This window comes from Acomys russatus, chromosome 1, assembly GCF_903995435.1.
Source record: "Acomys russatus chromosome 1, mAcoRus1.1, whole genome shotgun sequence".
Lineage (NCBI taxonomy): Eukaryota > Metazoa > Chordata > Mammalia > Rodentia > Muridae > Acomys > Acomys russatus.
The window spans coordinates 43,537,560-43,551,416 of NC_067137.1; the positions used below are offsets into that span (position 1 = coordinate 43,537,560).

Genomic DNA, 13,857 nt, shown 5'->3' on the forward strand with positions numbered 1-13,857 from the left:
ACATTGGAAATGAGTGACTCTATTTACCAATGTCCAGGATATAAAATGTGACATGAAATACTCATATATTTTTTTTACATGCCCACATATTTGTAAAAGATCCAGTGAAATCCTGAGCCCTGAGGAGACAGGTTTTCCCACTTGGGCACTATGACAGGAACTGATCAAAGCTTTGTGGGGTTGAGAGCAGGAGACCCCAGTTCAGAAGTAGAGGCCATTGACACTCACCACCAGAGGGGCTACATCTTCCTGAGGTGCCAGTGGTAGACAGAAGCATGGCCCCTACAGATAGAGAGATATTTCTCTAAAATTTATTTGAGCAGAGGATGTTGCTAAGGGGAAAATGTGGTGTATTGATGTTTGTACTGTGAGCACCGCTTCTGATGTTCATCTTTGTAAACAGGGTTATTTGTCTTCCTATTTAGTGGTCAATGAACTCTCCCTTGCTGCTCGAGCTGCCTTGCGGAGAAAGACTGTCAGTGTAACAGCCTGCTCCGTGTCATTATGTCACAGCCAGCCACCGAATACGCCACAGATGCTGTAACAAATACTGCAACTCTGCTTCTCGCCCCAGCTCCTGAAGGCGCTCTATTCCAGGCCTTTTGTTGCCGTGAGCCCTGATGAGCATTTTCTACCTCATTAGAGGGGCACTTCTCTTGGTGTTCTAGCAGAACTGTTATGACTGGGGCAAAGGCCACAGCGGGTCCAAAACACAAGCCTTGATGGCTCTGCGTGGTGCTAGTACTGAGGAGGGCTTGAGTAGCCAGTTACCTGACTGTTGAGGAAACAGCCGAACAGCTTGAGAGCAGCTAGGGCAGCAAGAAGGAAAGATGAAAAGATGTTGAGCGAATGGATTGCTGAGACAGAGGAAGGACAGGCTTATAAGAAGCCAGAGAAGAGAACCTGTAGACCCTGGTTGCTAGAATATTCTCAGGAAGTCATCAATTCCTAAAGAGTCAAGGACCTCAGACTCTAGGCTGAGAGCTACAGCACTGGTTCCTGCCACGGGCTAAGTGTTTAAAACTCCAGCCCTGAAAGGTACATTTGTAGGTCCTGATTCCTGAGACTCACAGGGACTCTGGCACTAGAGGGCGCCACTCACGGCTGCTTCTACAAGCCCAATACACTTGCTCACTGCTGCCAAAAGGGAAAATGAAAGCTTCTAGAGATGGGAATTTGAAGAGCTTCTCCTTGCCTGCCCAGAATTCCTATGTGGATAGAGCAAAAGAACCCTTGGCTGGCTGATTGGTGATACCAGTACCTTGCCCTGTTTAGAGGTGAACAGCCACTAGAGACAGGCTGTCTTTGTGCCTTGACCTCTAGGCTGGACATTCTAGTCCTCACAGCTTGCTGATGATAGTGGTCGTTATCATTGGATCAATGCCTTTATCTTCCTCTGGTTGTCCCCTTAGCTATCACACAGCTCTTCAACAGGACTGGCCCTCCATGGTGGGTACCTCCCCTCATACTCAGCCTGCCCTGTGCTCTGATCTTAGGGGCTTCGTGGGGTGTTTTATCAATGCCCAGCCAGCTAGCTGTCCATCTGCTGCCGCCTCTAGGGAAATGCAGAGCAGGCGGCTCTGTGTGTTAATCCTCCAATCACAGTGAAGGTCTCCAGCCATCTTGCAGGGCTCATTAAGAGTCCAGCTGCAGACCATGGGAGTGTGTTTAATGAGAGGTGTGTGTCTTTATATTTGCAGAAGGATATTGATTTCACACTTGCATTTCGGGGACTCTGTGTTTAGCTGGCTCAGCATTCCTCACGTGAAAAGCCAAGGAGGAGAGCCAGTGTCAGATTTATGCTCTCTTTAGTCCCCCAGAGGGTTTGAGAAGTGGAGGACACAGTGCAACAGTGTCGGCCTCATCACGTCATCTCGTGCCCTTCGCTTCTCATTCTGCTGCCGCGCAGAACCTAGAATATCCTTAGTGTCAGCAGCCCGGGATGATGTCAGCTATCTGAGCACAGATAATCCAGATGAGTATAGCCTGGAGCCCATGGGCAACCGTGAATCAGAAATTGACTTTGAATGCTGAAAGGGAACGAATTTGTCCCTCCAGGAAGTGATAAGGATGTGTGTGGTTCTGGTACTTTGTGCTGTCTAGAGCTTCCTGTTTCCCCAGACCCACTGCCTCTCAGCAGAGAAAAAGTAGGGAAAGTAGTCTTTCTGCATTCTTGGAGGGATATAAAGGAGAGGAGGAGAAAGGGAGAAAGAAATAGAGGGAGAGAAAGGGCCACTTAATAAAATATATAGATATAGGTTTTAGGTTTTGTTCTGTAGATGCACAAGTGAAATTTTGAATAAAAAAAAATCTTATCTTGATCTGCTGATGACTCTTGATTCAAGAGAGCCAAGGAGTTGGTGGCTTCATTCCAACAGGTCTAGAAAGGACTGAGTGTAAGTTGTCCCCCATACAGGGGTCTGTGGAGCTACTTCCTACCAGCACATCTGACCTAGATGGCCCAGCCATGACTGACAGCAGGTTCTATCCACACTTGCCAGCTTTTAGACTTGGCTCTAGTTTCTACTGTAGCAACACAGGCTGCTGACCACAGGCGAAGCACAGCCTCACGCCTCTTCTTCTCCTACTGGTGCAGTCACGGGGCCCCATGTCATCAGGTGTAGGTCCTACACTGAGGTTGGCACCCTGAGACTCTCAGGTTTATGACGTTTTCTGCCATCTCTCCCACCTCCAGTGGGTAACTTCTCTGGCTCTAAGAATGCCAGAGCATCCCACACTACTGAAAACTCTGATGATTCCATCAGTTCATCTGCTCAGGGAATATTGTTTCCTCATTCTTTCACCTTCAATTAAAAAAAAAAAAGTCAGGTAACAATTTGTAGCAAATGTGGAATAATGAAACAATTTTCTACTTGTATCCTGAGAGATGTTGTAACTTTTCACCAACTTCCAATAAAATGATAAGCTTGTGAAGACAAAACCTTGTATGTTTGTTGTTAGCATACCTGCCACCAGTCTGCCTAGCAACCCATGACATCATCACCTACCCACCAGCTACACAGGGTATAAAAAGGGCAAACACCTCATCTCCCTTTCTTCCTCTGTCCCCCTCTTTCTCTTCCTCACTCTTATTCTCTCTCTCTCTCCCCTCTTCCTTTCCTGCTCTCCCACACTTCTACAAATAACCTTCTCCATATCATATCTTTTGCCTTGCCTCTTATTTTTCATATTTAACACATGTGATGTTTTCTGAACATCTAACGAGACACCATGATGCCATTAGAATTGGTGTCTGTCACATATTTAACGGTGTAATGTCAGGAGCTGGAGATGTGGCTGAGTTCAGAGCACTGATTTCTTTTCTAGAGGACACAAACTAGACTCTCAGCACCCACACAGGGGTTCATAACTGTCTATAAATCTAGTTCCAGGGGATCTTATGCCCACTGCAGGCACAAAACAAGCACATGATGCTTAGACATGCATTGAGTAAAACATGTACACACATACAATAAGATTATAAAACATTTTATTAAAAAATTTAAAATGAGCTGGGAATGATGGTGCAATGGTTGTAATCCCGGCACTCAGGGAGGCAGAGGCAGGCAGAGTTTTGTGAGTTTGAGGCCAGCCTGGTCTACAGCGTGAGTCTAAGACAGCCAAGGCTACACAGAGAAACTGTGTCTTGAAAAACAAAACAAAAAAATTAATAAATAAAAATAAAAAAGAGTGTATGAGGTCAATTATTTTGAGAAAAAGTGATGATCAGATTGAGACTGTTTCTATGCTTGAGGTAGTGTTGTGGTGCCATTACAGTGGATAGGCACCAAGCCTAAGTACACAGCATCCCTTTCTCCTTAATGTGTCCTAATGTTATTCCTGTCCAAGCCTCAGACTCTGTTATTATTGCACTTTGAACTATGGTTAGACCACGGGCTTTTGATTTTTGTTTCTCTGCACAGAATTTTAAGACTAAGCATTGTTTTCCCCTGCTGCCAACAACAATGGAACCATGAATCACCTCACGTGAGCTTCAATGCCTCGATTGTAGAAGTGGGTAACGGTGAACACCATCACTCACCTTTTCATGGTGCTGTAGACTGCATTATCCACCATGAGCTGGCTCGCTTCCACAACACTGATAACATGGGACTTCATGGTCTTCCCTAGAATATAAAACACCGCATCATCAGAACAGATCCCCTCCCCCTAGTGCAGCACCTCGGCCAGCTTTAGCTTTCTTCTTAAGGGAAGATGGCCACGGTGACCGCCATGTAGTCTCTAGAAATGGACAGAGTATTGGGATGCCTTTGAGCATTAACTTCTAAACAAGAATGAAACAAATTGCATAAAGGTAAGCCAAGTCACCGCATATTCCAGACACTGTATCAGTGAGAGAACTTTGCAGCATTCAGGCCCTGACAGCATCTACCTTTGATATCTGATGCAAGAAGAAGCAATAAGATGTAGAGTCTGAGATGCTTGAGACCACGAGTTCCCAAGACGACACCATTCCCCGTCTTTGGGCAGAGTGTGTCTTCTCGTTTTCCTTCTAAATGTACCTTGCTACATCTAGTTCTCATTTGCATTCCTGAATTGACCGGATGGGGAAAAGCACTCATTTCCTAGACTGGGAGGGCATTGCTGGCCTGCCAGCAGGGAGGCTGTACGTGTGGGCTCTAGCATCAGGATACTACACTTGGGTTAAGATATGATGGCTGAGTGGTATTGGAACATTGCACTCTGCTCAGGGCTGTCACTTGAGCATGGTCATTTCTTGGATCTGTTTATACACAAATTGTTTGGCTCTCTGTGGAGGACCTGTTGAGCCCAGAGGGTCCATAGAATAATGGATTTTTGTTTTCTGTCTATGTCACCAAGTTCTCTTCCTTGCTGATCCTTCCCCTCTTCTGTGACATCTTTCAATCCTCTGGATTTTATTTGTCTTTTATTCTCCCCCAAATATTCATCTTCAGCTTAAACTTCCTCCGTGTCTATGAGAGTTCATGGCCTTTGCAGTGGTTTGAATAAGAACGGTCCCTACAGGCTCATATGTTTGAATGTTTGGCCCCCCAGCTAGTGGAACTATTTGGAAGGATTAGGAGATGTGGCCTTGTGGAAGTGATGTGTCACTGGGGCTGGATGTGGATGTTTCAAAAGCTCATGATAGGTCCAGTCTCCCTGATGTCTTCCTTCTGTCTTTGTTTCTCTGTCTCTGTCTCTCTCTCTCTTCTTGCTGCCCATGGATCAGGATGTAAAGCTCTCAGCTGCTGCTCCAGCGCCATGCCTGTCTGCCCACCATGATGATCTTAGACTAATCCCCTAAAACTGTGAAATGCTTTCTTTTGTAAGTGTTGCCTTGGTCACTGTGTCTCTTCACAGCAATAGAACAGTGACCGAGACAGCTTCTGATAGTTTGTCTGGAGTCAAGTGCCACTGGAGACACTTGAAGATGTGTTTATTTTCCTCTCACTCTTTCAGTGCCATTTGGGAAGTGCTGTATACCCCATCACTAAGTGGGAAAAATGATGGCTGACACATCTCACCTTTCTTTTGCTCCTGTTGTCAGTCAGGTAGTTTTCTTCCCCCCCCCCTTTTTTTTTTAAGATTTATTTATTTATTATTATGTATATAGTGCTCTGCCTGCATGTACACCTGCATGCCAGAAGAGGGCATCAGATCACATTACAGATGGTTGTGAGCCACCATGTGGTTGTGGGATTTGAACTCAGGACCTTTGGAAGAGCAGGTGGTACTCTTAACCTCTGAGCCATCTAAATACAGACCTGTGGGGCTATGCCTTCCCTCACAACACAAAGACCGTGATGCCCCAGAGTGACATCCACGTTCCTTTCCATGGAATCCAAGACCCTTACAATCTAAGAGGACCGGGTTTAATTTTCAAAGCTCTGGGTGTAATAACTTGATTCCCCCTTACCATAAAATGTATCATCCTCTGGCACTAAAGAAATGGATTGGTGAACAAAAGAACATTTGCTACAGAAGCATTAGAACCACAGGTCGGATCCCAGTAGCCATGACAAAGTTTTGCATGGCTGCTTGAACCTTTCGCTGCAAAGCTACACAAAACAGGGACAGGAGGGCCACTGGTACTCATTGGCTGCCAGTCAAGTTTCAGGTTCAGTGAGAAGACTTGTCTTAGAGTAAACATATGGCGAGTGATGGAATAGCAGCCCCGATGCCCTCTTCTGGCCGAGTGATGGAATAGCAGCCCTGATGCCCTCTTCTGGCCTCTGTAACGTAAACATGGGCACAAACACCCCTACACACCTGTGTACACCTCCTACACCCCCTCCCAAAGTATCTACTTAAAATATCCAACTCATTCTTTCTTCCTTAACAAAATAATGGCCCTCTGAGTGGGATGCAGCGGAAGAAAATAATCAGTTCTTCACTCGGTGCCCTGTGCACTATGAATCTTAAGAGGGCTAGCCCACATGGTCTCTACCTCTTTGGTACCCAGTTGGAAACTGGACTTAGTAGACACTTTCCATTCATTATGTAAGAGTTAAATAATTTAATAAAAAAATTGTGTGTGTGTGTGTGTGTGTGTGTGTGTGTGTGTGTGTGTGCATTTACTATTTGTTGAGTAGTAGCTGCCATGAAAGAATTTGTTATTGACCAATGCTTAGTTGATATTTAAATTAAAATAATCATATATTTTAATTTGCTATATTATAAAATATTTTTACCAAATTTCAAAGAAAAGTTTACTATTTTAAGTTTTGTCTTTGAACCCCAAGATTTTCCTATTGAAACATTTCCTGCAGAAACACTTATCTGTGATAAGAACACTTAAAAAAGTCTTTGTGGAACTGGGTAGATTTTAAATTAATGATGTTTTGCATAAACATCATTGGTGTCTCATTCATTCAGAGCACAGGAGAGAGTCTTCCCTTGTGCCCATCTTAGATGAACTTCCTGGGGCCAAATAAATAAGACCGACAAAAGAAGGATAAACACGAGGAAAACTGGCAGCCAGCAAGCCTTAGTCTGTGCGCTGCCATCCCATGGCAGCCAGCAAGCCTCAGTCTGTGTGCTGACATCCCATGGGAGCTGCCAGAGGCAACTGACAGAGCAGAAGAGAATTCAGCTAGAAAGGAAGGAAGGAAAGAAAGAAAAGAAAAAGGGAGGGAGGGAGGGAGGGAAGCAGAAACAGGTTGTTAATTACTAGGGAGCACGCTGTGAAGAGGCAGATAAATGGGGATTGCCCCCCAGGCAGTTGGCAGGTGGCTTTGCAACGTGGCTTCCTGAGTGTCTGTGCCTTCCAAGAGACCTGGAGTAGTCTCTTTTTTTTTCTCCCCAGTAGGGAGTGGTGAGACACTTTACAAATGCACTTTCTGACCAGCAGGGGGAGATAGAGTGCTTCTCTAAAACCCTTGGCATGCTTTGCATCTCAAAAGCCACCAAGCAGGGGCACAGACTACCTCTGGTTGTGGTTGAGGGTAGGTCAATAGCCCCAAGAATTTCAACTTGGTCTCTTCTGCTTGTCTAGAACAGAAATCCACAATCTAGAGTGCAACTGGACTCATTCCCTGTCCTGGAGATAGTGTCTGTCATCTGGCTTTCCACATGTATGTCCTGAAAGTGCCATCTGCTATAGGAGGCACACTGGCCTCTAGACTCCCACCTCTTGCATATCCATAACTGGAACGCAAGAGGCCATTATACAAGAAGGTGCTATATGTCAGGGCAAAGAAACAGGTACATTGTTCCAAATATATTCACCACTGCAAAGAGACAGCAAGGAAAGCCAAAGTCTTCCTCTCCAAAGCCTCCAAGGCCCCAGGCTCCCAAGAGCTGCCCTTGGCTAACTCAGATCAGTTGGCTCTTGCTCAGAGCCGTTTTGATGATCGCTGTTTTCAGAAGTCTGGTGAACTGAGCTGGCCAGCTTTCCTTTTAAACAAACTCCCCCACGAGGCTGGCTTCCCAGTCTCAGGATTTGCAGGCAGCTCTCCTGCTCCTGCTGCTCATTTGCATCTTATTCTCTTTTCACAGCTACAACTAGCTGCCGGGTTCGCCATACAGATAATTTCGCATGGATCTTAGTGTTGTAAAAACACCGGAAGCCCATCTCAGTCTGTCGAGAGGAATACACAGGTTTTCACAAAGCACGTGCTACTGAAGGCTGTCAAGAGGCACAATGAGCAAGGTTTTCCTAGATTTATAATGGCTGTGGGTATACTTTAAGAGAAAATGAAACCTTTTTTTCATTTTCAGTACTTTATTACCGAATTCCCAGGTACTGGGGTTTCTTCTGTGCTTTGAGCCATCTGGCTCTGCACAATAATGTGTGTGTGTGTGTGTGTGTGTGTGTGTGTGTGTGTGTGTGTGTGTGTGTGTGTGTGTGTGTGTGTGTGTGTGTGTGTGTGTGTGTGTTGTGTCCCCTATAGTTTTGCTCCTCAAGGTGTCATTGATGTCCCCCAAATGCACAAAGTCATCTGCATTGCCATTTTCCAAATGCATTTAATTTGGGCTGTAGTGAAATAGACCGGATAAAAACTATGTTTCAAGTACATTTTACCAGGGAATATTTAGTTTCAAAGTCACTGTTGGAAAAAAGTTCTTACACTAAAGAACATAAAATCGAACCACTAAAACAAATACTTTTTGCTTGTTTTTGTTTTTCTGTGACAGGGTCTTATGAAGTCCAGCCAGAGTTCACTCAAAGTGGCTACATATCTGATGCTAGCCATGAACGCTTGATTCTCCTTGCCTCTGGTGGGATTATAGGTGTGTTAACATACCAATCAGCATTTAAAGTGCATTAGCAGTGGTTTTAGTGATTTTTTAAAAACTTAGTATCAAACCCAGGGCCTCAGACGTGGCAAGCCAGTGCCCCTCCACTGACCTATACCAGACCAAAGCTATAGCTGTTAGCAGTCAGGTATCTCTGTGGCCTGCTGCAGAGGACTTAGAATGGGACAACAGGCATCTCTGAGGCCACCTCAGAGCCTCAGTGACAGTGCAACACATCCTCAGCAGCTGCCCAGATGCCATGGTTCCCTAAACACTCTTTCATTCGCTGGGGTCACCTTATACGGGGACACTCCTCGCCACCAACTCTCTTTTCTCCTTCTGTCTCCCTAGAGTCATTCTCTCTAACTTCTTCCCCCAATAAAACCTCTCATGTGCCTGTGGCGTGACTTGTGTATCCATCGCATAGCTGCACCTTGCAATCCCAGCAACACCCAAAGCAGGCCTTGACTTTGAGCTTCTCTTGTTCCATCCTCTTTAATGTTTCCCTACCAATGTGTCGCAGTACTGCTAGTATATTTTCTAAATAAGAAATGTATAGGGTAGATGGATGGATAACAAGCCGGCTTTAAAATATCCTAATGAATTGTAAAGTACACTCCAAGGTGCATTATCATTATACAAGCTATGCTGCACGTTATTATATACTATTAAAAGGAGAAGAGTTGAATATATTACAGACTTATAAACCATGCTTTCATACCAGCACTCTGGAGGCAGAGGAAGAGGCAGGCAGATCTCTGTGTGTTCTACATGGTGAGTACACGGGATACATACTAGCACCCTGTCTCAAGAAACAAAACAAATAATCTGTAGGTAGAGTTATAGATACCTCATCTCCTGAGTTTTGAAAATCATATAATTTCAAAATTCAAAGCCACACTGTGCAGACGTTTTTATGAACAGCTCGCAGGTGCAATAGCTTTAACCACGTGACCTCTAGCTTTTCAGTCTTGTTTTCTCCCTTTAGGGTCTTAATAGCTATTGAACAAAGGACAAAGTGGTTTGCTCCCCCCTCACTCCCCCCCCCCCATGTGTGCTGAACACTTGTCATGTTCCAGATGTTAGAAGGACTGGGGTGAAGGGGTATACTTAGTTTCTCTCGAAGGCTTAAAATGAGCACCCCACTTGGTTTCCTTAGTTGTCATGGCAACACACTTCCAAAGTTAAAGCTCACCAGGAATGCTGGTGGTGGTCACTTGAAGACCCAGACTTGGAAGAGGAGTGGCAAGCTCCTCAGAAAGAATGCTTTGCAGGGCGCAGAGTAACCGGTGTGGATACCCAGGAGGAAGAGAGGAAGGAGGTTTTCTTTAGGAGAAGGCAGCAGAGTGATTTCAATACAGTCATGATGTTCAGACAGTCAGAAAAGATAGGCAGAATGTAGCTCCTAGCAGGAACCAGATCTGAGTATAGATGAGAATGTTAAGACCCAAGGGCTGGGCTGAGTTTGAGAGACTAGGGCACACCAAGTGTCCCGCCCCCAGCATCCAGTCACCAGAAAGCTCGCTTCTGTGTGACCATTTGTCCTTAATCCCCTTCTTCCCCTATGACCCTTTCTTCTTTTCTTCCCTTCCCTTCCCTTCCCTTCCCTCACCCATCTTTGTCCCCTCCTTTCCTTCGTTTTCTCTCTCGGTCCTTCCTCCCTTCTTTCTTTTTTCCGTCTTTTCTTCCTTTTTCCCCCTTTATAACATCTCAGAAGCTTTCTTCCACAATTTCCCATACATCTGCCTAACTTCACAAACTATACCAGAGACATTTAATGAAAAACGATTTCATAGCAAAAAACAAAAATACTCAAAACACACACACACACAAACACACACATACATATGTGTATGTGTGTAAAATTGGAAATGATTTATTCTACAATCGTGGAAAAATCAGTTATTTTAAAGGAGGAAATACATCTTATCCTTCTAAACTGAAGAATTACAGCACTTTCTTTGAAAAGCACATCAAGATCTTAACTGGTTCTCAGCAACTGGCATGACATGTTGGGTTTGTTGAGTGTGATAAACAGCTTTACAAGATTAAAAGATCATATATTATTTGTTACTTACCCCAGAAGACTTCTCTGCCTCTCAGGATAAAAGGGAGGAAAATTCCAGTTCCCAACACCACCAGTGTGACCACCATGGCTCTAAGTGCTCTCATTCTGGAGCTGATGTGGGAAAAGAGATAACCATATAGTCAGCAGCACACAGATACCCAGGCCTCTCCTCAGGTGGGTCCTCCCAAGTCCAAGGCTGCCCCTCCCTACGACATCGAACCATCCTCAGATCTGGTCCTCTCTTCATCAGAAAGGTGGGGTAGAGAATGGAAACTTTATCTCTTCAAACATATATGTGAAGCAAATAGCCAAGGTTAGGCATTTAGCCTTATACAGATAAATAATTCTCTGGCACCTGCCACATTTCTTATGGCATGAGGATTCTAATGAAGAGATTTTGGATGAAACAGAAGATCTGAAATTGATCACGTCCACTCACTAAGTCTTCGCTTTCTTAGTCTCAGACATAGATATTTTTGAATCCTTGACCTTGCTAATCAGAACAACCTGAGGGGAACACATCCTAGTGAATATGGGTAGCACACCTGAACTGAAGTCATGGGCACCACCAGACTTTGCTCGGAAAAGCATCTATTTGCCACAGCCCCAAAATGGCCTCCCATAGACAACTTTACACTTTCATGATGGATTTCTCTTAGAAAATGGGAAAATAAAAAGTTTTACAACCTGACCATTTCCCTTTTCTCAGCTGAGGAAGCAGGATGTGCACAGCTGGGCGCGTTCTTTGCGGCCTTAGCTTCTGAAATGTGGATCTTGATTACTTTCTGAGACCTGCTCACCCACCATATAAATGGGCTCTCTGCACTGATACCCACTCAAGTTTCTGATGGGAGTGGCTCCACTCTCTGTTTCTTTAGCATTGTGTTTCTGCCAAGAGCTTGTTCATACTGGCTGGTCAGAAAGGTGACGCTCATAGAAGACACACTGTCTGCTTAACCAAGACAGAAAGAATTGTGATATTCAGACAAAGAAGAAACTTATTTAAAACCAACCATTTTTACTCTTGCACTTTTCTGAGATGATGAAACCAATGAGACATGGACACACACACATACTACACACACACACACACACACACACACACACACATACACAGAGTACATTTGAGAAACTGTAAAAGAATAAATAGAATTTTAAAATGTACCACATGAAAACAAAGATATGATTCACCCAACATCAACTGGATTTTGTGCTCTGCTGGTCCCCAGTGGCAGTGGCAACCTGGATCTTCTGTGTATCCCTGAGATCTACATCTCCGTTTGTAAGGGTGGAATAAAGAGACTCATTCAGGATGTACTCGAAGCCCCGCCCCCCCAGCAACATCTCTTACTCCACCATCCCTGAAACTGAGCGTATTCACTAGGTTCTTCCCTGTCAGAGTGAACAGCAGAAACTGAGTCATTTTCAGAGAAGCCATGGTGCAAAGGAAACTCTGAGACCAAGAGAGGCACCTGGAAGCGACACCCTCAAACCTGCTGTACAGTGTGCTCCAGGTTCCCAGCTTTGTGAGCTGTAGCTCGTGCTGAGGTGGGCTTTGGTGACACAGCTGTCTTTGAGTCATTCCTGCTCCTGTAAGTGACCCCTCACCCACAATGCTCTAAGTAACTCCAATAAAATCACTGGTTCACTAAGTTGGATTTGGGTGGTATCATACTTTGGTCTGTCATCAGTTTCCTATCTGGGTGAGCTGACATGTTTGTCATCTCTCCCTGTTTCAATGTCACCTGCAACCAAAACAAAGTGCTGAAGAACACTGGGATTTTCCTTAGAGCAAACCATGCCTATGAAGGCAGCAGAGTGAATGCTAGAAAACTACTTCTCCTCTGAACTCTAGGATGCACTTTTTTTTTGTTTTGTTTCCTCTCATCTTTATCAAACTATAGTGATGAGTAAAAATTACATCCATCTGCGGACACCACTCTAGTGTACAAAAGCAAGGAACGACTGAATCTACTTAAAACATCCATCGTCTCCTGAATTTGTTCCCCTTATAGCTACTCCTCTCATCTCTTTCTATCTCCTCATGATCTCTTCTCACACCCGTTCCCTGTCCTCTCCCCACATTGCCTCTGTACGGTTTCTCACATTCTCCCCCTCACATTCTTTCCATGCGCCCTCTCTTCACAAACTCTCTTTCCATCTTTTCTCACCAGCTCCTCGTATCCCTTTCTCATCATCTCTCTTGAGCCTTACTTCTCATCTTCTCCCTGTACCTTTTCCTAATTCCCTCCTCACATTCAATTTGATTTTTAATTTATATATTCACTTTACATCCCTATCATAGCCTCCTCCCATCCCAGTCCTACCCTTCCACCCTCTTCCCCTCTTCCCCCTCCCCTTCTACTCAGAAAAGGGAACCCCCGCACCCCGTCACCAACCCACCACTCCAGTACATCAAGTGGCATCAGGACTGAGCTCATCCTCATCCACTTGAGGCCAGGCAATGCAGCCCCAGGAGGGGGAAGTGATTGGAAAGCAGGGAACAGAGTCCATGTCATAGACAGCACCCAATCAACTTACTAGGGAACCCACATGAAGATCAAGCTGCCAATCAGTTACATATGTGTAGGGGCCCTAGGTCCAGTCCATGCATGCTCTTTGGTTGGTGCTTCTGTCCCAGTAAGCCCCCATGGACCTAAATTACTTGACTCTGTTGGTCTTCATGTGGTCTTCTTGTCCTCTCCAGGTCCTTCTATCTTCCCCCCACCCATCTTCCACAGGACTCCCTAAGTTTCACCAAAGTTTGGCTGTGAGTCTCAACATTTGATTTGATCAGCTTCTGGGTGGGGCCTTTCAGAAGATTGTTATGCGAGGCTCCTGTCTACAAATACAGCAGAGTATCATTATGGTGTTGGCTGTTGGGTCTCTCCCATGGGGTGGGTCTCAGGTTGGGCCAGGTATTGGTTGGACACTCCCTAGTCTTTGTTCTATTTTTATCTCTGCATATCTTGTAGGCAGAGGAAATTTTGGGTCAAAGGTTTTATATGTGGATTGGTGTTCCCCTCCCCGCACTGTAAGTTCTGCCTGGCTAGAAGGTATCCTCCTCA

At 45.0% G+C, this 13,857-nt stretch overlaps 1 protein-coding gene across 1 annotated transcript in view; it reads right to left on the reverse strand.

Moving 5' to 3' along the window:
• Tpo (thyroid peroxidase) overlaps positions 1-10,893 on the reverse strand; it is a 62,644-nt gene extending 51,751 nt beyond the window's left edge. Inside the window, exons 1-2 of the mRNA XM_051153593.1 lie at positions 10,800-10,893; positions 4,043-4,127 (exon numbers count right to left, since the gene is read on the reverse strand). Coding sequence (XP_051009550.1) covers positions 4,043-4,127; positions 10,800-10,893 — 179 coding nt within the window. The remainder of the gene's footprint in view (positions 1-4,042; positions 4,128-10,799) is intronic.
• Between the last annotated feature and the right edge of the window lie 2,964 nt (positions 10,894-13,857).